The following is a 27,120-nucleotide window of genomic DNA, read 5'->3' on the forward strand; positions in this document are numbered from 1 at the left end:
GGCAACCACATCTTGATTTCAACCTCTAATACGTGCAGAAATGCCAGCATAGCACCTAACACAGACACAAAGACCTCATAAACAATTTGTAGGTCCCCAAACATCAGTGTTATTCATGCATGAACCAATGATCAGCAGGTACTGTACCCAAGCAAGCTGCAGCTCCCACCATAGCATAAAGTCCTGGTGTGACACAGTCTGCCCCAGGTCTGCACCAGTTCCTGAAGATGATCCAGTCATGATGGTGGTATGCCAGCTGCTCTACTCCGATCCCAACCATCCTGCCAGCCATGGCTCCAACAGCCATGCTGGGAATGAAAAGGCCTGAAGGGATCTTGAATAAAACACAGACACATAAGCACCTTGACAAAAATGACTACTAATTATTGATCAAACAATTAATTATTAGTGGTAAGAGAACCTCATTTCCTTATTAAATGTTAGCTCAGAAAGCCATAGCCTTATAGCAGCCTACGGTGATGTTCCCTGTGGTCCAAGACTGGTTTCTGCAGTGACTAAGTTTGTATGGCTACATGTGTATTAACAGCTTTATAAAATGCTAATGCTTTTTTTTTTATAATGTGATTTTGAATCCTACCTGCTGCATTACAGTGAATTTGATAGCTAAACGGTGTTTCTGAATAATAGTCTGCTTTTAAAGTCAAGATGCTCTTGGTTTTGCATTTGTTGCTTTCTCAGCAGGAAGATGGGAGCTGCTGGTGGTTCTGCCATGGGCTTGAGAATTAGCTTAATTGAAAATCACATCTTGGTTTCACCCCCTCTACCACACGGAGTACTTTATGGTTTTATTACTACTCTTTCAGGCTAAATCAGACCAGATTTTAAATTAAATGTCAAATGCAGAATAAAAATTCACAGAAAGGACGCTGATTGCCCAGGGGCAGCTATTTCTTCATCTCAGTTTGTTATATATTTTCCAGGAAACTCTATGAATCATTATGTTGCTGTGGCAAGGGCTTGCATGGAGTTTTTATTGGTTTTAGAGTTGAAAGGTGGTTATATCTTTTTAATTCTGAAAATAAGCCTTGAGCTTCCTAGAGAATTAAACTAAACCTCAGCAAGGCCCAGAGGCCTTAGGGCTGATAACAGCAAGCACTATCTCCCCCACCGTATAGTGTTAATTTGGCTGATACAGTTGGATTGAGTCTTCTGCATTTGGTGGGTAAAGATATTTAGTATGTTCTTTTGAGCACTAACTGAAACTGTCAATGGCTTCTAACAAATTTTAAATATATAGAGTAAATAAAGAACCACATGTTAAATAAAGAACCAAACTCAGAAGCTTTTAAACACACAAACAAGCAAAACAACTGATTGCCACACATAAATCAGTTTCTGCAGTGAAGGGCATCTCATTCCAAGTCCTCCTCCAGAAATATTACATCTATCCGCAATATCCAAGTGCTCTTAAACTCCTACTTGTTTTCCCTGCTCTAGAAATCAGCAGGACTTTGTCACTGGTCCTGAGCGACCTTCTACCATTTGGTAGTTCTTGTCTTCAGATGGAGAAAAACACAAAAGCAAAGCAAAACTCCAACAATTTCCTATTATATTTCAAGTAAAAGACCTTCTAAAAGATGGATCCTCAGTTCAAGGACAGTGTTTAAGAGAAAGATGAGATGCTTTAGCTTTGAGTGTGATATAAACTAAAGTATACAACTTAGAAAAACTTCCCATTGTCTGCTGCAATCAGATCAAGAACTAAATGCACAGATAATGGGAACCACAGGCAGACAGATATGTATTTTATATGGACTCTAGAATTCAGACATATAAAACTCACCACTAACAGTTTTGTATGTACTGAAACCTTGAATAAATTGTTCTTGGATCTTTCATCACCCGTTTATGGGGAGGAGGAGAAAGAAAAGGTTGCAGACTCAGAATAATGGAATCATACATCCATCAGTTCTGCCACTCATTCCCTCTTTTTTCCAAGCTATGGTGTTTTAAAAGATTAAAAAATAGAGCTTTTCAGCTACTTTTATATTTTCCTGAGATTTTAAATGTGTAAATCAGTAAATTTAAAGCTATCATTTCCCCAAGCATAGCTACCTTGAGGCACATTAACACATTAATTCAACAAGACAAACAGCAGTGTAAATAACCCATATCCCCAAGAGAACTGAAAGACTACTGCAGTCGGAATCATTTTGAATTTGCCTATTGGCAACAATGGATTTCAATTCCCACACAGATTTGTTTCACTTAATAAAACTGCAGATGACTAGAAAGTGAAAAAGCGGGGCTCATCCCTCGGCTGCAACAGGGGCCCATAAAGCAAGGTACTGGCAGCTAGGTGAACCAGCAGATACCACATCAACACCTGCATGGCTACGTGTAGGTCAGAGGCGCACAAGCCCTGCCAGATAGACCACAACTGCTGATGGCAACCCATCTGTGCCTTGTGCTCATGACAGCTTCTGTGCCTGTCCCCAGTTTACCTTCATGCCGAAAGTGAATATTGTGATAACAATTTTAAACACCAAGGCCAAGGCGAGCTGCCACATGGCAGTGTAGACTCCGGGGCCAGCAGGTCTGTCAGGAATGTCATCCACTGGCCGGGTCATGTTTGGGTCATTGATGTAGTCGCAGAGCTGGGAGGACTCCAGTGCACCGCAGTCATTGAAGAGCTCCGAGATCAGCTCACTGGTGCTCCTCCGCGTGTAGGGGTTGGGATAGGCGATGATGGCAGTGATAGCCGTTATCACTATGACCTCCAGGACTGGGTATTTCCCAAGTCTGGTGGTCTTTCGCCTCCTGCACCAGGCAATGTTGCATCGGATAAAGAGGGTCCCCCAGAGGCCGCCGAAGACACCAAGCAAGATGAAGGGGAAGAGCTCAGCCATGTACCAGGGGGTGTGGTACTCCACGTAGAACAAGACCAGCCGGCTGTTTCCAAAAGGATTGATGGACCTCAGTGTGAAGGCAGCCACGAGAGCAGCAAAAAATGACCTCCAGAGAGTTTTCAGAGGAAAGTAGTAACTGACCTAAAACCAAGCAGAGACCGTAAACACTTCATGAGTGTGACAGAGAATGTTTGCTTTAATTGCCATCGCCATGTGTTTCATCTGTGGCTCTACATCTGACTTTATTGGAAGCACTAGTGCTTACCACAGCCAGAATGTTTTCACAAAGGTATGCGAAAACGGCATTTTTAGATTTCAGCTAGGGAGCAGCAATCAGTTAAAAATCAATAAACCAAAATCCAAAGTTGCTGGCTAGAGATGGCAAGAAGGATGCTCAACAGCTCAGCCCATGTGGCAGCTAAATTGATTCATTTCATTTGTTTCCAGAAAGCAAATGCTGCTGCTCTACTCAAATTAGGCTAAAATATCTGTTTATTTATTACTAGAAAACAAACATAATTCTTGCTTCAGAAGAAAAATGAGCATGTAAGCATTTGAAAAATAAAGAGGAGTCTTAGAAAAAGGTATCAAATGAAAATATATTTATTGAAACAAGCAAACTGCTACGTCTCACCTCTTCCAGACTAAAAAGCACACCTCCAATTGGAGCACCAAAGGCAACAGAAACTCCTGCGGCGGCTGCAGCCGAAAGCACCTACAAGCCAAATATTTGCATACAAGGCATGAGTCCTTTGAAACACCAAGTATTTGGAGAGGGAAATTAGAAATGATGGGAGTCAACCTCACCTCTCTTCTCTTTCCTTCGTTCTTGCTGTACTTTGAGAAGAGGCTGCTGAAGAAGTTTCCGCAACAACAGGCCACGTGGACTAACGGCCCCTCTTTCCCAAGGCTGAGGCCTGAAGATACCACCAGAACCAAGGTGACTGTTTTGATTAAAAGTGTCCACTTTCCCAGGTAGCCCCTAATAATGAACCCACTCAAGATGGTTTTTATCTGGAAAGCAGGAAGAACATGTTGAAGAGCTTAAAAAACCTTTTCTACTCTGAACTTGCAAATGGAGTTAAATTTCCAGTGGAGTTAAAATAAAGGAATTGCAGACTGCTTGAAAAGAGACAGTGAGGGAGAGAAAGTAACTGTAGGTAGGGCAACTTTCCCACAGCGATATTTGAGCAGGGGTTAAGCAGACCACACTTTTACTCTTGTTATGGGTGGTCTCCCGCTTTGGTAAGGAGTCTCGCAGAGATCAATAGAAATATGAAACTCTTACGTATCTCCTTGGCTTACAGATCAGAGTTAAACTAGACTCAACTTTAACAAAGCCGAAAAAGAAGCAAATAAACAACCACAGACTTTTCCCGGTTAAAACAAGAGAAAAAAGAGTTCTCAGTATTTGGAATGGCCATGCCATAAAAGCAGGCAAGTGTTATGAAATGAGAAAGTCTAGGAGATCTTATTTTTACAGATTTCCTCTTAATTTTGCATATGAGTGGCTAGAATACAGCACAATGTACATGCATGACACACAGGCTCCAGGGTGGGATCTGGGTTTGGACTGTAGCCCTGGAAACAGGCTGAAACTGAGCATCACCTCACATGAGATATTTATCACTTAGAAACTAGATTTACAGTTAACCAGGAAAACTTTTTAAAAACACTTATATATCAATAATATATATATTAAATTCGTAACAAACACATACATGTGAGTAATTTGAAACATGGAAATTATTTAAATATTTCAAATTATTGGGGAGGGGATGTCCTAATCAACCATGAAATATTTGAATGCTTCTAGAGATGAAAAAAAAAATATGCCAAGATTCCTAAAATTTGGGCTGTTGATTCTGTCTGCCAGATTCTTACTAACCCCAGTGATCCTATAGCACTTCTAACAGAAGACTTCTCTGATTGAAAAAATCTTGAGTAGTTATGCTGCTTGAATTACAGGATTCCTCATTTTAACAGCTTAAATATGGGCTGACACTCAGTATGTAAAATATTGAAAAGCAAGATTTTTGGCTGCCATAATGCTGGCACAACAGCATAACATTGTCTACAAGGACACAATTTGCAGAAGATGAAAGCCAGACACTTTTCTGGCATCCCAAATGATTGGCATCTTGCATCTTCAGCAGCTTAGGAAACCTTAGCTTTGTAGCCTCCCTCTTCATTTTATTTTGGTTTTGTTTAAAGCCTAGACTAGAAAATGACTGAGTTTGTAACAGGCCCAAGTAATTTAACCCAAAGAAAATTCTGTAGAATCTTAGGGTGAGTATGTGTCTCAGCCACAAAAATTTGGAGCCCATAAAGTGCTGACTGGGAGCTGCTGATTTTTAATTCAGGCTCTGGCAGTGAGGTATGATGTGCATTAACCTGCCACAGTGGCATTTGAACCTTTTCTACTATGAACAATTTCGATAAGCACCATAAAGGCATGTTAGAGGAATGAAGGCAGATGAGATGGAAAGGGAATCTTCTTGTTCCTATGCTATCTCACAGGGCAGTTCTGAAATGGGAAAAGGTGCCAAATTATTAATTCTTTGTTTTAGTTGGTATTTCGATATCCACCCACAAAAAGAAACTCACCTCTGGGATTCCAGAGCCACAGGCATAGGGAGCAAACACTCTGACCAGGGAGACTGCCAGGAAAGCAAAACATAGAGCCCACATAATGTATAGAAAATAGTTTAGAATGTAAGCACTTGCACCCTAGAAAAATAACAGTAACAAACATTGTTAGACAAATGCAGGTTGGTAAAACTCACACTTTTACTAGGGATTATGATGGCATGGAACCTGGTCTTTTCATTTACATGATAGCTGTTGCTTTTCCTCAGGAAGGAGAAATTACTTCATACAGTCCAACAATTTTATTACTCATGGAAAGAAGCTGCATTATAACATATACATAGCCCGGTCCATAAAGTCTGTTTGCAAGGGACGCAAACACCTTAAAAGTATCTTTCAAGGACTTAAAAATTAAGCCAACTGCAAAAAGTTGCAAAATGTCAAACAAATCTGTCATAAGGGCAAAAATAATTGTTGATAAAAAAGCACCTAATGAGGGAAGATGCTGTGTTCATCCCATGGTGGGTGACAGGGATACATCTTTTTCTGAGGGCTGGTATTAAAAGGTTACCTCTCCATGCAGATGCTGATATTTTAAAACAACACCCCTGTGTATATCAGTAGCTAGCTCACAAATGGTAAGGGTGAAACCATAAATAAGTCCTTTCCTTCTACATGATGCTACCTATGCTAGGGTTGAAGAACATTTACAAACACAATAGCTTGGCAGATTCCATTCAGACACATCTCAGTCATTTTTGCCCTGATATTTTAAAAGCATTCTAGTCAATAATAAAACCTATCTATTTTCAAACTGAATAGCTTTACTTCACTGACAGAATGGAAATGCCCATAATCATTAGCAACAGTTGACCATGCAGTGCCAAAGTGAAGGCATAGTCAATAGTGACCTTCAAGCTTTCCACCTGTCTCCAGTGGCCAAGTCAAAACCGTTGTTAAAATCTGGCTTAGAACCCCTCCCTATTCACAAGCATAATTTTTCAGATTAATTTCAAGCACTCGACCTACACATACAAAATAGAATCTAGTCAGAGGCATCAAACTGGTACACATTAAGCCTTTTTAAGGAGATTAAGCCTTCAAATGATCTCCTCTAGCAACATGACACTACAGAATAAAAACCGAGATGAACTTCAGTGCATGAATTGGTATGAATCCTTCACCTTTAAGTGAACTCTTCCTACCGGATGTAATCCCAGCTGCTCAAGAACATGGGGGCCCCTATCTTTGCTCTGCAGAACAGCAGCCTGGATATCAACATTAAGATAAATCAAACAGGAAAACAGGCATTAATCACTTGTATTGCGTCTTCAGTTAACAGAGCTGGCAAAACACAGTTCCCAGTCATAAAAAATCTAGAGCTGAGAAGACTCCCTGTTTGCAAACTTGCAAGGAATCAACTTTTAACATGGGTACTTGCTAGCCTCATTTTCCAGGTCTCTGCCCATGTGGAAAGACAGTAAGGGAACCATTGCTCTTATCCTTATGGAATTGTTTGGAAGAATGAAAATTTGTCAAGGTCCTCTTGTGCTTGCTGAAGCAGGCTTTGCTGATAATAGCAGAATAACAGCAGCAATGCAATGCCATCCTCCAATGCCCTGAGACTGAGCAGTCATGGATCCCACGCTTACAGTGATTGACATCTATCTGTAGTAACCATGGATTTTTGTTGCTACAGCTGAAGACAGTCTTGTCTTCATGAATGTCTTCTCCTAGTGCTTTCAATTACAAACAGCTATGACAATATTTACTCTTCCTGTAGAGAAAACTCTGGACATGTTGCCCCAGGGCAAAATTCTTCTGTCAGTGTGAACTGGAGTAACTCCAAAGAAGACCAACGCCGTTACAACAATTCAGTCCTACAACATTGAGTGAAAGCTGTAGTTTTGCTTCTAAATTCACTGGAGTCAAATTAACTTTGTTTCTTTTTACTACTTCTTCTTTCACATCTGATGAATACTGTGTCAACCTATTACTGCAGTCACACATACACCTAGCACACTGCGGCAGGACCCCACAAGAGTCTATATGGTGAGTTCAGTCTTACCTACTGGGACAACTCTCACTGTTACATTTTCCAGATATCTGGCATTCTGCAGGTCCAACTGCAGCAGTTTATAATGATTAATAATAATGAAAAAAAACAAACCTTTGGGAAGTGAAGTAACAGTAACTCGGTATAGCGAACGGCTCATTTCTCATTCATTTACATGCCATTCGTTACTAAGGCCCTGAATCAGTCTTAGGCAGGTACACTGGAATCAGAGACCAAAAAAGCTCACCAGTAAAGATGATCCTGCCAAGACCTCTTCCACTCTGCTAGTGGCTCAAAGGATTTACCCTGGCAACAACAGTAACAGAGCAAGTACAGGAACTGAGAAAAATGTTGTACTTTAGTTTGCAAGACCAAGCAGTATTTCAGATCTGGTGTCAGTCCAGTTCAGGTACAAATGGAAACACTGAAAACAACCCTCACAAACTCAGAATGCTGAAATAAACCACATCCCTCAGGATGCTATTCAATGTTTGTTTCCTCCAGAGACTCAAAGCTCTACTGTAAGTCGGCTGGGGAATCTCATGGTTTGCAGACTCCCTCCTGTGGACGTTACAGCAATGTGTCTCCGCAGGGCCCTCAAGACTGAGAGATTCAAGGCTGCAAAACCAGATTCCAGGTATAAAGGAGCTTCCTTGTCTTGCAGATGTCAGCTTCATGACAGGAGATCCAGAAGCCCTGAGATGGGAATCCAGTCTTGTTGCTGGATACAGCATCACGAAACATAGAAGACTTGGGGTCCTTTCCTTTACCCTGCATGGCTGTAAGGCGCTAGAAATGTGGTCCTCAGTTCTAGTGAAGCTGAGGTTGGGACCTAGCTGAATCTGCAGAACAGGGGAAGGTCCGGGTCACCAGATACTTGTCAGAGATCTGCTTGAAGTGGGTGGCATCTGATGTGCTTTAACACATCCCCTCCTCCAGTGAATTTGAGGGTTTGAAACAATCTTGCATCAAAAAAACCCACTTCACCTGCTCTTTGAAAGCAGTTCAGGACCAGAGAGATGAAGTATATAATTCACCTACAAACAGTGATCAGGGAAGAAAACTTAGCCTGGTATGTTTCTGATGTGCTATTATGTTTTCCATAATAATTTACATCAAGACTCTGCTTTGGGCTCATTTTATAGGACTAAAATTAAAACATCTTTCAAGAGATACCAGAGAACATGTCACAGTTCTCAGTCAGAACGTATGTACATGGTTTATCATAGCCATAAATTGTCAAAATCACATGGAAGAACTGATATAAATCTTAGTCCTCAGAATGTTGGTTTACTTGGCTATGATGAGAAGACATTTCTGACCAAAGTACCTTTAGGGAAACTGTTCCAAAGTGCCTTTGTCTAAAATGTGCTCCAAATTAGTCCTTCTGTCCACTGCTGTTTTGTAAGGGCTGTTATGCAAGTGTCAGGCACAAAGTGAAGCAATATAAAAAAAAAAAAAAAAAAAACAACAAACCAAACCACCCAAACAAAACAAACCCGGAAAATTATCCTGAATCTCAGTCAAATTCAGTGTATTTTGATCCCTCCTCAAGTCCTCTACACCTACAGGTATCATGCAAAACTTTCCCAAATCCTAAGACTTTTGCTACCAACCAGAATTTTTACTTTCCATATTTACATTTTTGTTGGGTTTTGCCTATGGTTTCAGTGTAACAGCAATAGACAGCTGTATTATTAATATTGATAGCATTCATTGGGCCATGGCAGCCAAAAATTCACAGATCCTAGAGGCCCGTTTGTTTTGAGAAAGAGCCTAAAATTAAGCCAATATGAGCTTTTTTTTTTTTTTCACCATGACTAGGGCATGAGAAGCTCAGTATGAACACAGTAAAGTTTCATGGTGCCCTCCTAGCTGATACCTTCCCTACAGGCCACAGCATATAACAGTCATGACTGCTGATTTTAAGTAGCAGCCAAAAGCAATAAATTTTCTACAAGATATGCTCTGTTTTTATATTCCAGCCTTTCGGAGTAACAGCATATCAAACACATGCACAGGATTTCCAAATCCCATAACAATTTTAACAGTCTCTTCTTTTTCCCCTTCCCACATATTTTTGTCCTCTTAAATTACAATATCATCCCCAGCCCTGCAACTTTATACCAGGATAATATTTCCTCACTGTTACAGACACAACCACGCAAACCATCTGCTGATGAAGACTAGTGCGAACCTCGCAAACCTCTGGCAAAGGGAAGGTTGGCACTGTGGACTGGCAATGGTGCAGAGATTTTTGCCTGCCATTAAATGGTGGGAATATTCAGGAAGAGTGAGCACCCCACTACTTTCACTATGGCTTTTCACAACTATGGAAACTGGGCTATGCATATTCACAGACACCGCTTGTACTATAAACCTGAACCAACACTGAAGGAAACATGAATGACAAACTCGTATGGTGATGAAGGTGCCCTCATTCTGCAGCACCAGACTACAGACTACCTCTACACTAGGGGAAGACCTGAGACAACCTCTCCACATCACCCATTTTTTAATTGTTTGGCTGGAGATTACCTATGCCACGGAAGTATATATTTTTCTCTTATTATTGACCAAACTGCACTACCAGATACATTTTTAAAAGCCACATTACATACTTAAGCCAGTTCTCTTCAAAGTCACATTCATCCCACCTCCATGTCATACTCAATTTTTGTTATGCAGGTCTTACACAGCTCCCACTACTACTGACAGCATTTGAATGCATAAAAAATGTCTGCAGTCCCAAACATTTCCTCTTAAATGTTTTTGTCAGGGATCACCATTTTTGTCCCATAAAATTGTGTTTAAAAGACAAAAATTGGACAGCAGCTCAGGTCCCCTGGCGATTATGAGTGTTATGAAACACTTTAGGTTCAATACTGATAAAAAGAGAGAGTGATCTTGCAGTTTTCCATCATACATGACACTGGAACAATAGGACCTCTTCCAAGTTAAGCAGATAATGGTTGTGGAAATGTCTTTTTTTGCAGCATACTTGGTTCATTACTTTCTCTTTCAGAGCAACTCTCTGGAGAGAGCAACAGCAAGCAGGAAAAAAGGCATTGCTGGCCTGCTGTGACCACAACCTAATCAGGTCTCCCATACCTCAGACTGGCTTACAAGAAGTTCAGACCATTTCTGCCACTGGGGACATTTGTCCCTGTCATCGAATGTCGTTTCATTAGACGTCCAGCAGCACTGCTCGTGGCTGTACCAGAAGGCAGACAGGCAGACACCCTCCTTCAGGTCTGTCATCCAATCCACAGCTAAATCTATCACTCCAGCTAATGTGCCTGGGAAAAGAAATGCAGAAAAAGAAACTGTGCCATTAAAAAATATCAAGTTGCAAGGAAAATACATCTAATTATAACAACAGCAAAAAAACCCCATGATTTGGGGAAGCAGCTGCAGTGTAAGCATGAATATACCAAAGAACAGAGGGCAATAACATGTGTGCAGAGAAACAGCCAGCTTGCTGTCTGACCTTCAATACTCTCTCATCAACTTTTTATTTTAAATATTATCATTTTCATATTGACTGACTGACAAGTAGAGAAGCCATAACTGACATAGGCCTGATCCTGCAGTCTGTCCCAGTAGGGGTACCATTTGACTGAGATAAGGAGGGCTTCATGCAGCATCTCTATACGCATCCTGAGCTGCAGGTCTCAAACCGCATTCTGTATTTCAGGTATAGGGGAGGAGGAGGATACAGTTATGTTTTCCTATAGCTTTACTGCAACATTTTAGAAGGAAGATTTCAGCACAGAAACAATATGGATTCTGAATTACGAACTTAACGGAATCGGGCTCCCGGTATGTACATTCGCTAGCAATCCGAGAATGCAGACTAAAATCACCCTTCAAACCCTCTGTAGCTAGCAGATTCCTTGCAGATTCCCCAGTATATACAGAGCTACAGTGACACCCGGTGGCCACCGGACACAGACACGGGAAAACTTGTCAGGGCCAGGCACAAGAAAAGAAAATCCTGTTTTTCTGGGGCATTTGTTCACTAGCGGTAATTCCCAGCCCCCGGGATCAGATGTGTCCTCCCGAAACCAGCACCAGCAGGAAGGGGAAGGCTGGGAGCAACCAGAGCACAGAACGGCAGACCTGTGTTCGGTCCCCATGTCCGGGGGTTCTGGAAAGCATTAAGCCACCAACTGGTTGAAGAGTCCTTTAGTATTTTCCACACCCCTCTCATATACAGTGGAAAGTAGAAGTCATTACTTTTGCAAGTCATCTTTAATACAATTTCAGGAACCAGTAATGGATTTGAAAGAATTTACTGGGGCTAAACCGCTGAAAAACAATGCTTTGGCAAATGCAAAGTGGTTTAATGTTTCCAAAACTTTTAGCTTTGTGGCTCCTGCTAAAATGCAATTACATGAAGCAGTGGTGGTGGCTGCTCCCCTTTCTCCTACCAGCTGGGGCACACAGGTTGGTTCAGGAGCCAGTTTATTTGACCTGGAACTAAGGTTTTCTGAGTTTCATTTCTGTGAAGGAGGAAAAGAAAACCATTTCAAATAATTCAGGCACACATAACTTGTCTTTTCTTCTACAGGACAGAAAAAAACACTAGTGTTCGCAGAGGCTTATGTATAAGTAAATATTATCACCCCCTTAAGAAGGATCCTTGTCCCCACACTGACCAGCAATGTGACGAGGTAACAGTGAAGTCTTTTTGTTGTATGGGAATACTCAGAATAATTAAGATCTACACTAGACAAGACCACAAAAAAAGGCTGCAGAAGAGAGTAATGCCTGTATCAATTATTTTCTTTCATGAAGACCTTGCTTTTCTCTTGCTTACTTGCTTCCATTTTCCCAAGTTTCTATGGAAACAATGAACCATATTCTTAGATGATGATAAATCACTGTGTTGCTGGTAATGTCAGTGTGCACAGCTTACTGAGCTTTGCAGCAAGCTCTACATTCTCCTCTAGTTTTCTGAAAGTTTCAGGAAACTGTACAAAGAATCTTCATCCCCTGGACATGAGCACCGAATGCTGTGCCTCTTGCACCTCTCCATGGACCTTTATCGTCCTCTGTAGCTGACCCAATCTCCAAAGCTCACATCACACTTAACCAGGCAACTGAGTACTAATGCTTCATAGAGTGCAAAGAAGGTGCAAAGGCAGGCAGGCTTTTGAATGTTTTTCCCCGATAAGGTTAATAAACAGAGTGAGGAACTGTCCTGGGTTGGCAGGAACAAGAATTCAGTTCTCTAATATAACAAGCTCATATGCGCCCCAGTACCTCTAGGAAAAATGTACTTAATTTTGCAGCTGATCTAATCCCTTCTGCCAAACGCTTTGCAATCCACATAAGGAGGAAAATGTGACATGCAATTTGCTACACATGCTTTACAGAGAAAAGAATAATGAGAGGGGAGGGCCACCATTTACAAAATAATAGTGCAATAGTGGATCTTCACAAGACACATGACCAGGACTGGAGTTTTCAAAGTTCTGAGTCATTGCAACTTTAAGTGAAATTAATGGGAGTTGCAGACTGTTCAGCACCTCAGAAAGTCAAGCCTTTAGTTCCTCGTGCTTACCATGGCTGTCTAGACTGCAATAAGGCATAAATTTAACTCCCTACTTCTCCCACTAAAGGAACTGAGCTTGTTCCCCCTTCTATGTAACCTGCCTGGAACGAAAAACAACAAAGCACTCCGAAGTCAAGAAATGCTGAACTTCATTTTAGATATGAGCCTTTTGCATCTCTCCTTTTCCTTTAGTTTATACTTATCCTTGGCCAATACTTATCCTTTATTATGCCCTACTAAGAATGCTAAAACTTTGCTTTGAAAACATAGTTTTCGTGATGCACCTGTGCCAGAAAATAGCATCACCCAAGTAGCACAGCACTGCATTGCAAAGGGGAATTTTTGCACCGTCAGCTGCAGAGCGTTTCAGCATTAGTATGATAGTACTTTATGTCACACAGTTTAGAAAACACAGACTCTTTTGGTGATCTATATATAGCATATATTTCAGCTGGCTCGTAATAATTGTTAGGTGGAGGGATGCCCACTCGTCTGCTGGCAGGATGGCCACAGTAGAAACTAAGAATTCCTTACAGATGAAAAATGCCTTAAAAATTTGGCACCCATACCTAAAATTTTTAGGTTAATTTCCCCATTAGTTGATTTGTATTTCTCCAGAAAGTATAAACTTTCTGTCAAAGACCGCCCCAGGTAGTGCTCAGCATCTTTTTCTGGCACATAGTGTGAGCACTTTTCATATGATCTCCACACCAAACAGCATTTGTGAGTATTACTGCTCTTTTCCCCTTCCTGAAATAAGAAAGCTGTGGCTCCTAAGATCTCATTTCCAGAAGCTCCTTAGTGCCTTTCCAGCCACTTGACAGAGTTACACACCATATGCTCCCTCCATGTAGCACCTGAGGGTTCGAGACCCTGTGGGTACATGGCTCTAAAGAAGCCTGGGAGCTAGCCACACTATGGCAGCACCAACAGGCTCCACTCAAGCTAATTTATGTGTTCACAGTCACTGGTGAAACTTGGTCTGAGCCCAAATGGCTGCTGCTATATTTCAATATACTTTGGTGTTACTCAAGACATACAGCTCCGCTTGGAGCAGCGGTAGCTTCTGCCTGTGCAGCAGGACAAGAGGGACTATGGAGGAGCCAGTCTGGTCCATGCAACCCCATGGAACCACACATGGCAAGCCAGCTTCTCTGAGCAGGTGGTATTTCAAGTAGAGAAGGAAACATCATGAAGTGCCTCTTGACTGAGCCACCAATCTCATTTACTTCCTCCTCAAACGGGCTTAAAAAACCTAATCCATACACCAGTAACCTCCCCCCCCCACCAACTCCCTGCTCATCAAAGGTGTGTTGACCCCTTGCTGAGGCTGGCATGGTGACTCTCCATCTTTGCCCTGCCCCAGAGATACTGAAAGCACAGAACATTAAGCAGAAAAAGTCTACAGGGCTCAGCCCAGATCATGAGCACACAGGTGATTTTTGTTCTCTAGCTGATTCACAAGTCCTTTTAGTCTAAAAACTGACTAAATTGATTTGACTCTGTGACAAACCACGTTGCTCTGCATGCTTGTAACTGAAGACGTTGCAAAAGCTAACATCTTAGCTGCAGCTTGCCCTCGACCACCATTCCCAAGCTGGACGTATGTTAGAGCAAGACTAGGGCTTACCAGAGGTCAGCTTTCAACAACCTTGAGGATTTCAGCATGAGATTTCATTGCAAACTTGAACTGAAACAAAGCTGCTGGGGTATTGTTACTAAAATGGAAGTGTGTGAGTGTATACCAACTTCCCTGTACAAGTGAGGGGATTATTGAAAAGCTTGCAAGAGGTGACTAGACCCCTCAAGGGCTTGCTCTAACTTTACTTCAAGCATAATTCTCCATCCCAGATAAGGCTAATCATGGCCTTCAGGCAGAATTCAGCAGTCCTGGTAGTAGATAGTCTATCACATTCTCTTCCGATCTCACCCTCCTATCAAAGCTTTTGTGGAAACAAATATATCTATCTCTACAAAATAACATAATTTGCCAAAAATGACTCTTCAGCAATGTTTTCTCAAGAACATCCCCAGTACTTCTGAGGCTCCTCATTAACTGTAATAAATGTATTAACTTGACAGTTGGTAAGCAGGAGATTCACACCACGTGGAAATTGTGAAACTTCCCATCATACTTTTACCAAGCAGCATGATACAAGAGCACCCTAACATCACAGAAAAGCGTAAGAAATGGCAGCTGTTTCAGCTTAGTTAGAGAAGTGCAGCTTTTCAAGTTGGAAGATGTGCTAAACTGAGCAGAAGACAGGAGAAGTTTGGGAAATTAACGAATTTGCCATCTGAGTTTAAGCAGGCTGTTAAATGTGTGATGGCTGTCTGGCCTGGAAGCAGATCTGAAACTGAGACTGAAACTGTATTTCCCTTTCCCTGTACATATATAAAGAAGACAACCGAGTGGATACTGCAATTTACAAAGCTCCCCTTTGAGTGCTTACAACCAATATTTTCCCCACATCAATATATCTACTTGCAGAATTAAAGTAAGTGAAGACAAGAAAAAAATCCTAACAATGAAATTGATTTCGGTGCATCTAAGATTCAGAAAGTCAAAGTAGCCCGTCGAGCGTAAAGCAATCAGATGCATGTTTCCAAAAGCAATAGAAAAATCCCTCTACTGGTGCATAACACTTTTTCTAGGTCAGCTATCCTCAGAAGACTTTGCAAGTGGGTATTTTTATTAAGAATTATAACTGCATGGGTGACAGCTGCCTTTTCAGCTTAAAACATCAGTGGAGAGACACTGAAGTAAACAGAGAAGCAGACGGCACTACAGCAAACTTGGGCAAGACGGTTCTGAGCATAACTGTAATGCTAACACACACATACCTGCCAGTAGTCCTATGAGAAGCATTACAACCCATCCTGACCAAGCATCCAGCAAACTCTTGATGAACTCCCATATGGACTCCTTACTTTTGCTTGTAATCTGAAATTAAAACATAGACATGTTGCCAATACAGGCTGACACAGCTTTAGTGTATAGTGTTTAAAACAAGAAATATTCAGCCTCCTAGAAGGTGTGCACAATTTCTCTACTCAACCATTTCTCAGAGAAGCTCTGCGGATTAAGTTGCCAGAAGCCCTTTCCTATTTACAAACTAAAGACATGCCACATCCATACTTTAGAAGTGCTCCTCAAGTCATACAACACGGTAGGAAGCAGTAACTTTGTGGAACTGCGTGTTTTTCTTGCCACCAGGACGGCTGTAACCCAGGGGCTGAAACGCATCAAGGCCTGACAGCTTTACCTTTCTGTGGCGGTCAGTGTCACGTGATTTCTCCCGCAGCCAGTCAATGGTGTGGAAATCTTCATAAGTTCCAACGTCAGGGAAAGGCTCATCCAGAAAATCCATCAGGTTGCCAGAACCGTTCATGTCTCCTGCATTGACCATATTAGGGTCTGTACGTAGAGAGAAAAACAAGGATGTCAGTAAGTCCGTGCAGCTTCGGCCGATCTTTCAGAACCAAGTTCTCCAAAATACCTCCACAAACCACAGAGTCAAGAGAGCCTGAGTCAGCGGTCCTGGTGGGCACTTACTGAAATCTATACATTGCCACTAGAAAAAGTGTTTTGCTGAAGAATACTCCAGTAGCTGAGCAAACCCTAAAAAGCACGCACAAAAATCACAGGATCCAAGTGCAGGAATATCAGCTTTCCTGAAAACAGAGCCCCAAACCCCAGAGTGGTCCTGGGCTTCTTCTGCCCATCCTCACCCCATGCTGGTGGAAGTGCCCTGCCTGCGGGGAGATCACCAAGTAGGCAAGCCCACCATCTCAGAAAACAAATACAGTAGAATTCACCATTCATCATGAACTGCAGGTTTTACATGGCAACATCAGTCATAGCACTGTGGTGCTGGCTAGTTTTGCATGCTCAAAGCTCTCTGCACTGATCCACTTTCCTTCCACTGCTCAGAAGGCTAATCTCAATATATTAGTAATATATATAATAGGATATTAAAACAGAGAAACACAGATGCCCATCGTTCTGCAGCCCTGGAAACTATACCTCGTTCATGCAGTCCACATAAGAAAGCATGAAGAAGTTAGCTCATAACCACTGTATCTCTCTTTCCCACAGCAAGCTCAGCAACATCTGGCTAGGTGCAAAAGTGACTGTTATCTCCTTTAAAGGTCAGGACCCAAAGTAGTCACTAATATGACAAGCTCCAGAAATGGCTGGCATTATTCCCAATGAGAAGAGCCATTAGTAGGATGAGAAACTATTAAATGAAGTAGCTTAGGCAGACAGGGTTGGATTCATCTAACTCTGGCCATCTGAACATTTGGTATTTGGACTGTAAGAACAACCTAGGCTGCCTCTAGAAACAAAGATGTGTGTAAGGGTGTGTGGCAGGAGAGTGCCTGCTCCTTCAAAGGTAAGGTCAAGGACCTCTTTTAATGTAACAAAGGATAAGAAGCAAATAAGGAAGCCTGAATAAGATGGAGGGACACAAATTTGGCACAAATAATAAGGGAGTCAGAGATGGGAACGAAACCTGGTCAGTCACTCTCACTGATGAGGACACATGGCAGCGTGAGAATGTTCCAGCAAGGTTGTCTGATTGTGGACCTTGTCAGTTGGGAAACTATGGGAAAACCAGGGAAAACTGGGAACAAAATACAGAGACACAGACCTGCCAAAGCAAGCATGGAGACCATGACAAGAAACAAACCTCACCACTCACACCAAATGAAGAGCTGTTAATGGTGCATGTGCCTCTAGGATGCGTTTTCAGGTTTGCTACTGGTTGAACCTGCACATGGGAAAGTGGCAGCTGTGCCCCTCAGTGTGGTCAGAGACCCCGGGTCCCTGGTGTGGACAGGCTGTGTACAGGGACGCTGGCTGGGCTGGAGGAAGCAGCCGTGTGCTTCTACATCACTTAACATAGTGTTGCTCTAGAAAGTGATTAATGCCATCCATCATAAAATAGGTGCTTGGGAAAGGGACTCTTCCAGAGAGTACCTAGGTTTGTAACCTGAAATGGCAAGCCAAAATAACCCGCCAGCTAACAGGGGATTATAAGGAAAAAAAAAAAAAAGAAAAAAGAAAAAAACTAAGGAAAAAAAAAAAGGAAAGCACATGAAAACATACATATAAAAAAATATATGAGGACAGGTACAGACTTCAGGGGGTTTATAGAACTGACCCTGCAGAGCCTGTAAGTCCTTGACAGACACAAGGTAACTTTTGCACATTGTTGATGAGGCTAGCATGGTACTAACGACTACTACAGGTATGGAAACAGGGATTTCATGAGTAAAGAATTTGGATCTTTGAATCTGTGAGGAAACTTCCCAATTCTTTAACTGGAAGAGGCAGATAAGCTTTTAATCAACTGTCTATACACCCTGCTGTTCCGCTTGCCCCCTTTATTAACTGTCATTTCCCCCCTCTTCTATCCATTCTCAACTGCTTTGCTTAAATCCTTTCCATTTATTTTTTTCCCTGGTGGGGATTTTAGGGATATAACAAGCGTGACTACTCAGCTTTGTCATGTCTGTTCTTTGCACTCCTCCAGCTAGGACTTTTCGGATGACACAGACAATGTGCTTGCATAAGCAGCTGAGGAAAGCAACCAGCAGGTCACCATTATAATGCTGTAGAAGTCCTTTTAAGTGAGGAAATCAAGTAATCTCCAAGCATCATGGTGTGTTTGTCTCAAAGAGAATCAAGCAAAGGAGTTGCAGCCCGGGGAAGGAAACCAAATGCAGAGCAGGTGTCCCAGGCAGCGCTGCTGAGCACAAGAAAGCTGCCACAGGATTGAGGCAATTCAAAAAACATCAGTTTAGAGGAGTGACAATTGAGAATAGCAGCACTTCAGCAAACAGATGAGAGCAGGCTCCTACATGTGCTAAGGAAAATGAGAGTCTGAAGGTGGGATGCTGCGGCTGACACTAGGGAGCTGAAGTTGCAAGTGGATCTTGAGTTCAGTGTCTCGTAAACCATGACTGGGGACTGGAATGGGAAGCTGAAATGAGGTGAAAGGATTAGACCATGCTATTATTTTGTAACGCTGTGACATTTTGCAGATCATTTACTTCATCCCACTCTTCCCATACAGCAAAGAAGGACCTGTAAAGAACATGCAGTTCAGACTGCCTGCCTGCCTGCACAAAGCAGCCCGCCTGCTACAGAAACAAACCTCTGGGAACTCTTGTGCTGAAAGTGTTGGCAAGTTTTCCTTAACAATACAAGAAAATTACCCAACATGTGAGTTATATCACATAAAAAATAGCTTTTTAAGTATGTTGTCAATGCCCAGCACATGACAGTATTGTGATGGATAATACCAGGCCAGACCACAAGTATGTAGGATAATTATAATCTCAGCCTGAATCTACCCCAAAAATACGTGCTACGCAACATGTCCAGGGAGAGAAAAATGTGCTAGAGACCACAGGGCCATGGAAGACTAAGAAAACAAACAAACTTTGAACTCTAGGTAGTTCACCAATACATGGAAACTGCAGTTAGCTGGATGGTTATCAGCCTTAAAGTTCACTTCAGGTACTACCCTTCTGAAAGGAAAGACGTGATATCAGATTATGCAAAAGCCAATTTTAGTAAATAAAACCTAGCTACAGCACTTTTGAACTGAGTACTACAAAGTTCCTATCTACATCCTAGCACCAAGCGCCTTAAATATCACTTTCTATCCTGTGTTTATTTATCTCCCTTTACTCTGGCATCTGAAGTAATCTCTGAAGTTCATTTCAGGATAAACTGACCTGACCTCTTTCTTAGAGATGTTTGCAGAGATGTTTCCAGTTACACCAGCAGAACTGAAGCCTTTACACAAATAACTCAATTACAGATACTTTAATTTAATATACATAGGTTAAGGGCAAATTAATTTCATCTAAACAGGTGTACTTCAGCAATCCGCTCTGATGATCATAGAATCATAGAATCATAGAATAGTTAGGGTTGGAAAGGACCTTAAGATCATCTAGTTCCAACCCCCCTGCCATGGGATGGCAAGAGTATGAGCATTTGTGGTGCAAACTGTCTCATCTATGCTCAGAAAGCTGACTCTGGACGCTAAAATCTAGACTCCTTTCACAGCAGATGAGGAAGTAAACTGTTCACATGCAATTTATTTGATGTATTTCAGATATTTACATTAGAATGAGATAAACTCTTTCTCATGAGTGCCAATTTCTGCTTACTAATTGCAAGGAGATATCAGAGGTAGACATCCACATCTCCTCAAATGAGTTCAACACTACCAATTCAAACGAAAACATTGCAATACCATTACGTGCAGAATTGGTAACAAATGCAACTCATAGTCATGCCTAACACCTGAGTATCTAAGAGATTTGGATAATGACAACCTTATTTACACAGAAAGGTGTTGAATCTTGCTGAGTAAGAGTCTGACATACGTATTTTGTCCCTTTGTTGTTGTATGTCTTAGACATCCTTGCTATCCTTTCCACTACTTTTCCAGAAGCTGATGCAACACAATTTGTGCAAGGACGAACATTTCCTGCTTAGTTCCCCATTCTTTCCTAATAATTCCTGGCATTCCATCAGCTTTTCCGTGGGCAGACATCCAACATTTTCACTGAGCAGTCTGCTATGACTCCAGGCTATGCTCCGTAAGAGGAAGTGGCCAGTTTGGAGCCCATTATTCTGTGGTCCCTTAGGGACATTTTCCCCATTGCTTTAATGACTTTGAATTACATCTGCCATTTTATTCCCTGCAATACAGTAGAGAGCCCTCCTCAGCTCTTAACAGCGAGATCATTTTTACTCACTAGCTTAATATACCTACAACCAAATATTTTTGTCAACGCCCTGCCTTAATAATTGTAAACAGGTTCTTGTTGGAAACTGAAAAAGGAAACAAATAAATCTGACTATGTTATCTGCTCAATTCAGAGGGTTCTGGTTAGCAGATTTCTCTGGAATTAGACCTATGCCAGACTACTGCAGTTCTGTAGATGGAGCAAGGTCTTATCATGGAGCAATTTACAAACTGAGAGAGGTCACAGAGCCAGACTGGCAATTGTGCCTCTTGACAGAGACTTTTCTGGCTGCCACATAACCCTAGATACCATCCAGAAACCTTGGGCCAGGTCAACCTGACGTTCAGTCCCTGATCTCTGAGCCATGCTCAGTGGAGGTGAGTGTCAAAAGAGCAAGTCTATAGCCCATGAAGTTTGATGAGCGTATAAAGCCAGATAATTATTAATTAAGGAATCACTGAAGCCTCCTGTGTACAGAAAGTGAATAAGAGGTTAGTGCAAACCGTCTAGCGTCAATTCTCCTTAAGACTAGTCATGCAATTACTCCTTAGACATCCTATTAAGTTTATAGTCAGGCTAGCTAGTGCTAGACAGAAACCAGGGTGTGAACACAGCGAGCTGCCAGGCAGGATGGGACACACTAGCAAGCACAACAGGCGCAGCATAGACTGCGGGTCTCTCCTGTTACATTTACTCACTTTGGGTTCTTTTGAAAGAACCAAAAGTAGTAGCATTATCATATTTCAGGTCATGGGGATTTTTTGCAGGTCTTGTAGTGAGTAAACCCATCATGTGATTGGGACCAGCTGTATGATACACTGCAGCTTGGAGTGAGGTATTGTAGAAGAGCAATAAATTACTTTTACAATGGAAACACTGAGAATCTCTCAGCTTTATAGCACTGTTACAGCATGTGCAAATGCAAAAGCCACAGCTTGAATAGCTCTGCCGATGAACTGACATTCTAGGTATTATGTTGACTGACTGATAGGATCTGAAATGTGTTTGACATGGCAAGCACAGACCAAAACATCCCCTGGTTCAAAAGAAGCTGAAAAGTATACCGATGGGAAACAACTAGTTGAACAGTCATCAAAGGAAAAGTTTTGGCCCTCATCAATTGCTAGTAGACATGCTAGTTCCATGCTATGCTCTCCTCATCCTGTTTTCTGTTTTAATTGGACACATTGCACTGCGGCAGGCAGTACAGTTTTTAATGCAATTCCAGCAAGTTTCAAGTTTCTTTCAAGAGATCACACTTACTGAATTACCTCAGCACTTCAAATGCTTCTAGCAGATGAACATTCACCTACATGCTTTCATGTGAATGCTGCTTTCTTGGAAGACAGTAGTGGGTGAGTTGCTCTGCGAAAAACAATGGTCGCAGGCAGCAAAGCATACCTCTGCAGTGACTCTTCTGCTGTAGCATAAGGAAAAAGTGAACTTGGCAAGAGGCTGGGGGAAGAAAGCAGAAGCCTAAAGGCCAGTTGCAAGTTCCTCAGTTCACATTTATTTGGAGTGATTTTTCCATGGCATCTGAAGTATCACCTGTTCCATCTCTTCCGCATGTGGTGCGAGGTAGCCAACACGCAAAAGCAGAATACAGTGCATCTCAGGACTTTTCTATGCTCTGGTACCAATATACATACAATGATAAAACAGGGGAGATCCTAGTACAGACACAATGCTTTTGAAGTGATTCATGGTCATTCCAATCCTGCCTCCGTCAGAGCTGAGCACGCCACTGAGCTGAATGGTTGGTCAGGTTAGCTATGCTCATATGGCATGGCATGACATGACAGCAGGTACTGCACAAACTCAGGAGCATGGGGTGGAGGCTGTGCAAATCCCTGGGATTTGTTTTCCATATAGTACCCATTAATGAACAAAGCAATCTACTGGTTTACGTTATAATTTATGATAACCACAAGACCCCATTGTGCTGACAGATAATTTGCCACTCTCTATGCCTATAATATTGTATTGACCATTCCTAGTAGTGTATTCTCAAAACAGCCAAGCACGGTACCCCAGCCTCATGGCCATTAACTGCACAACATGGTCTGCCAAGCAAAGGCGCTTCCTCTTGAAAGCTGGGTGCTCTGCCAGCATCCATCCACCCCACATCCAAAGAGATTTAGACCTACTGGCAAAGATGGATGCAGAGCACTCTCCACCCAGCCCTCGAATCTGGGCAATTAGGAGGTCAGTGAGCTTAAGATGTGAGTGTTCAGAAGGAGCTCTAAGAGGATAAGGCTGAGGAAGAGACTTTAGAGCTGAGCATGGTTATACCAGAGGTCTTTGGTACCACCCAGCCAGAGAAAATGGGCCGCATAGATCAGGAAGTCAGCAAGCAAGATTATTAATGGGGTCACCTGGAAAGACATGAATGAAAATTACAGGGAGATGATTATGAATCTGTGTCTTTTGAGGAGGGGCTGGAGAAGAAGGCCTGTTTAGCCTAAAGCCAGGAAGGCCAAGGGATGTGGACGCAATTCCTCTTCCACCACCCACCATGTAGAAGATGATGAAGAAACAGTGATGTGACATTGCACCCTGAAGGAGGCAGGTAAATGGCTGTGAAGCATTCTTCTAAGCAAGAAGTAAGATGCTGTTAGTTGGTACTTTTACACGGAAGATCTCTTCGGTAAGAGCAAGCAGGCAGAATCACTGGCATGTTAAACAGGTGGTTTTCTGCAGGCTGAAAATCACCTGTGGGCAATTTAAGACTATTCACCTTAGGAGCCTCAGCCTGAACAAGCTGACTGATTTATAGACCTTCTGTCTTAATGATGGTGTGTAGAACACGTTAAAATGGCCTCAGTTCAGAACAAGGTTCAGACTCCGTAAGAAAAAGAAAACGCTGAACTCAGTTACAGGCCTTTTCTGGAAACATATTACAGCACATAAAAAGTGAAGAATAGTTAAACTGGGAAAATACAGGGGGAAGGAGGGGTATTGAAACTGGCAAATGCCTTTCCTACAATTCAGGGCTGAATTGCCTCCATACACAGCCACATAGCATTGCAAACCCTCAGTCTCCCGCACACAAGTGCGGGCAGGCAGCATTTTACTGTATGGCCCCACCACCACACATTGAGGAGTCTCCTGCTCTGACAGTGCAGGGAAGCTGAATACAGTCACATCTTTGATGTGCAGCCTTACCCTGAGTAACCTCTATGGAAAAACTTATGAAGCCACAGCAGAGCTCAGAAAAACACAGGGCACGAGATCACAGGGGAGAGGGCCTGGGAGAGAAGGCAAAGGTGGGAGGGAACATCTGGGATAAATGGTAGAAAACTGAGGCACAAAGGGCTCCTCCAGACCAAACCACAGCCTTCAACCACCAGATGTGCTCCGGGGGTGAGCACAAAGGAGATAGGTAACAGGGCTGGGCAGGAGCGCAGGCAGGCACGGGGGGACATGGAGTGCACCAGTGTACCCCAGGAGCTGATAACCAACCATCAGGTCTTCCCACACCTTTGGCTACTGCCTGACTCCCTCTTCTCCTTCTCTCCTCCTGGGAAGCCCCTGGATCACTACACTTCTCTTCCTCCAAGGGGGTGAAACTCACCCTGGTATCCTGCTCCCTGCTCCTTCCCAGGATGACTCTCTCTTTAGAAACCAATATATTTTGGTATGAAATATCATGTGTCTGATCTTTCCTCGAGTTTTCTTGGAAAGTCTGAGCAAAATTAGTTCAGCTGCTAACTTAGGTCAGAAAGGGAAGGGGGGAGGGAAATATCCCAGATCCTTCCCCATAAGCTCCAAGTGGAATTTTTGCACTCACATAACTAAAAATTGGCTCCTTATAAAAAAAATGTTAAACTCACATCTCTGTTTCCAGAGAGTCTTAAAGGTTCCTCCAATAAATTTAGTCGTTAGCTCAGATGCTGGGGCTATGGAAAAAAAAGGAGGGAAGTGTTGCTGGCTCTGGCACATCCATCTGTGGTTTTCCAGCTAAGCTAAAACATTGCTATTAAAGGACGCTCCTCTGCTAAGAGCCCATCAGGTTGGGCAGGTGAAGCCCCCTGGGCCTGCACTGACCTCACACACTCTTGTTTCTTGAAGGAAACAAGGCTTGATTAGATAAAATTCAGAAAGCCTTCAGCATCTGGGGTGAGAAACTAAACTTCGGAAGGCAGGACAGACCGGAGATCAGGGTACCAGTGTAGCACACATAGAGTTCTATTCTTGATTTCCCTCTAGTGCCCTCCCCCACAAAAACCAGAGGGAATATCTTTCCTGGAGCAGCTGGATTTACTGCCACAGAGCTTCATGGGGCTGAAGGGTCAGGGGTGCTGTACAGTTTTCCTCCTCACGCAGCCAAGCTTTGCAGCACCAGGTTTGGATTTCCAGTGCTTCTATCTGTCTCCTCACTCAGAAAGTGGTAGGATTAAAGAGCAGGAAAAACATTTCTTGGACTGCAAAAAAAGGCAAATACCTCTAGAGAGAACAGACCGGCACTGTCAAAAGGGAAATACCCTGGTATACAGTTACCCCTAAGAAGTTTTCCCCTTAAATGGGGTGTTCAATGGCATCAAATGCATCTCTTGTTAAAAACATTTAAAGCCTCCAGCTTGAAATAACGGTAATAAACCTGTGGCAAAAAAGCCATTAACCTGTTCTACTGTGTCACTTCCCATGATCTGAGTGGAGGCAGTAAGCCAGTTTCACATAGACGGAGGATGTTTTCCTGCTTGCAAGGCACTGGTTTCCACTGATGCATTTGATGTCGATGGGCTGTGCAGTAACAGATGAGTTACTTCATACCACTGAGAGGAAGCTCTCCCACCTGCAAGATGGGGAAATCTTTTCATTGGGGTGATGTTTGAGAGTGACACGTCAAAAGTGGTTTAGTAATAGCAGCTCGCCATAACCCTGACAGAGTTTCTCTTTTGGCATTAATGATCGTGTCGGGGGGGGGGGGGGGGGAGGGGGATGGTTCTGCTAGACTACAGATAAGAAATCTGAGAAAACCCATTACTGGTGTATAAGTATGCACACACAAATTAGACTTCTGCTCCACAACCTGATCCCATTTCACTACATGGAAGAATCAGCATTCTTGGAACTCTGCAAGCTGCAGCCTGATGGCAAAAGCACACTGGAAAAGGACCGGTTCAGATGGGCACTATGGCTGTTTGAGGGTTATGCTCCATGCTAAGAGCTTGTCAGACCTGAGGGAGGCTCATGCAACACAACACTGACCACCAGCACACATAAGATGGCACGAATGGTCATCTACCTGGACTTGTGCAAAGCGTTTGACACTGTCCCACACGACATCCTTCTCTCTAAATTGGAGAGACACCAATTTGACAGATGGACCACTCGGTGGATAAAGAACTGGCTGGATGGCCGCACACAAAGAGTTGTGGTCAATGGCTCAATGTCCAGCTGGAGACCAGTAACGAGTGGTGTCCCTCAGGGATCGGTGTTGGGACCGGTCTTGTTCAACATCTTTGTCACTGACATGGACAGCAAGATTGAGTGCGCCCTCAGCAAGTTTGCCGATGACACCAAGCTGTGTGGTCCGGTTGATATGCTGGAGGGAAGGGATGCCATCCAGAGGGACCTTGACACGCTTGTGAGGTGGGCTGATGCCAAACTTATGAAGTTCAACCACGACAAGTGCAAGGTCCTACACCTGGGTCTGGGCAATCCCAGGCACAGCTACAGGTTGGGCAGAGCACAGATTCAGAGCGGCCCTGCAGAGAAGGACTTGGGGGTGCTGGTCGATGAGAAAATGAACATGAGCTGGCTTCAGTGTGCGCTCGCAGCCCAGAAAGCCAACCGTATCCTGGGCTGCATCAAAAGGAGGGTGACCAGAGGTCGAAGGAGGGGATCCTGCCCCTCTACTCTGCTCTCGTGAGACCTCACTTGGAGTATTGTGTGCAGTTCTGGTGTCCTCAACATAAAAAGGACATGGAACTGCTGGAACAAGTCCAGAGGAGGGCCACGAGGATGATCAGGGACTGGAGCACCTCCCGTATGAAGACAGGCTGAGGAAGTTGGGGCTGTTCAGCCTGGGCAAGAGAAGGCTGCGTGGAGACCTCATAGAAGCCTTCCAGTATCTGAAGGGGGCCTATAGGGATGCTGGGGAGGGACTCTTCATTAGGGACTGTAGTGACAGGACAAGGGGTAACGGGTTAAAACTTATATGGGGGAAGTTTAGATTGGATACAAGGAGGAAGTTCTTTACTGTGAGGGTGGTGAGGCACTGGAATCGGTTGCCCAGGGAGTTTGTGAATGCTCCATCCCTGGCA

At 43.0% G+C, this 27,120-nt stretch overlaps 1 protein-coding gene across 4 annotated transcripts in view; it reads right to left on the reverse strand.

Moving 5' to 3' along the window:
* CLCN4 (chloride voltage-gated channel 4) overlaps window positions 1-27,120 on the reverse strand; it is a 45,470-nt gene that overhangs the window by 12,950 nt on the left and 5,400 nt on the right. For 3 of the 4 annotated variants that reach the window (XM_065677463.1, XM_065677462.1, XM_065677465.1), the window contains exons 2-9: window positions 16,342-16,493; window positions 15,920-16,019; window positions 10,627-10,814; window positions 5,478-5,600; window positions 3,678-3,884; window positions 3,505-3,585; window positions 2,466-3,011; window positions 148-334 (exon numbers count right to left, since the gene is read on the reverse strand). In XM_065677463.1, the coding sequence (XP_065533535.1) occupies window positions 148-334; window positions 2,466-3,011; window positions 3,505-3,585; window positions 3,678-3,884; window positions 5,478-5,600; window positions 10,627-10,814; window positions 15,920-16,019; window positions 16,342-16,485 (1,576 nt within the window). In that variant the 5' untranslated portion in view covers window positions 16,486-16,493. The remainder of the gene's footprint in view (window positions 1-147; window positions 335-2,465; window positions 3,012-3,504; window positions 3,586-3,677; window positions 3,885-5,477; window positions 5,601-10,626; window positions 10,815-15,919; window positions 16,020-16,341; window positions 16,494-27,120) is intronic. The other variant, XM_065677464.1, reaches the window with a different exon arrangement.

This window comes from Lathamus discolor, chromosome 4, assembly GCF_037157495.1.
Source record: "Lathamus discolor isolate bLatDis1 chromosome 4, bLatDis1.hap1, whole genome shotgun sequence".
Lineage (NCBI taxonomy): Eukaryota > Metazoa > Chordata > Aves > Psittaciformes > Psittacidae > Lathamus > Lathamus discolor.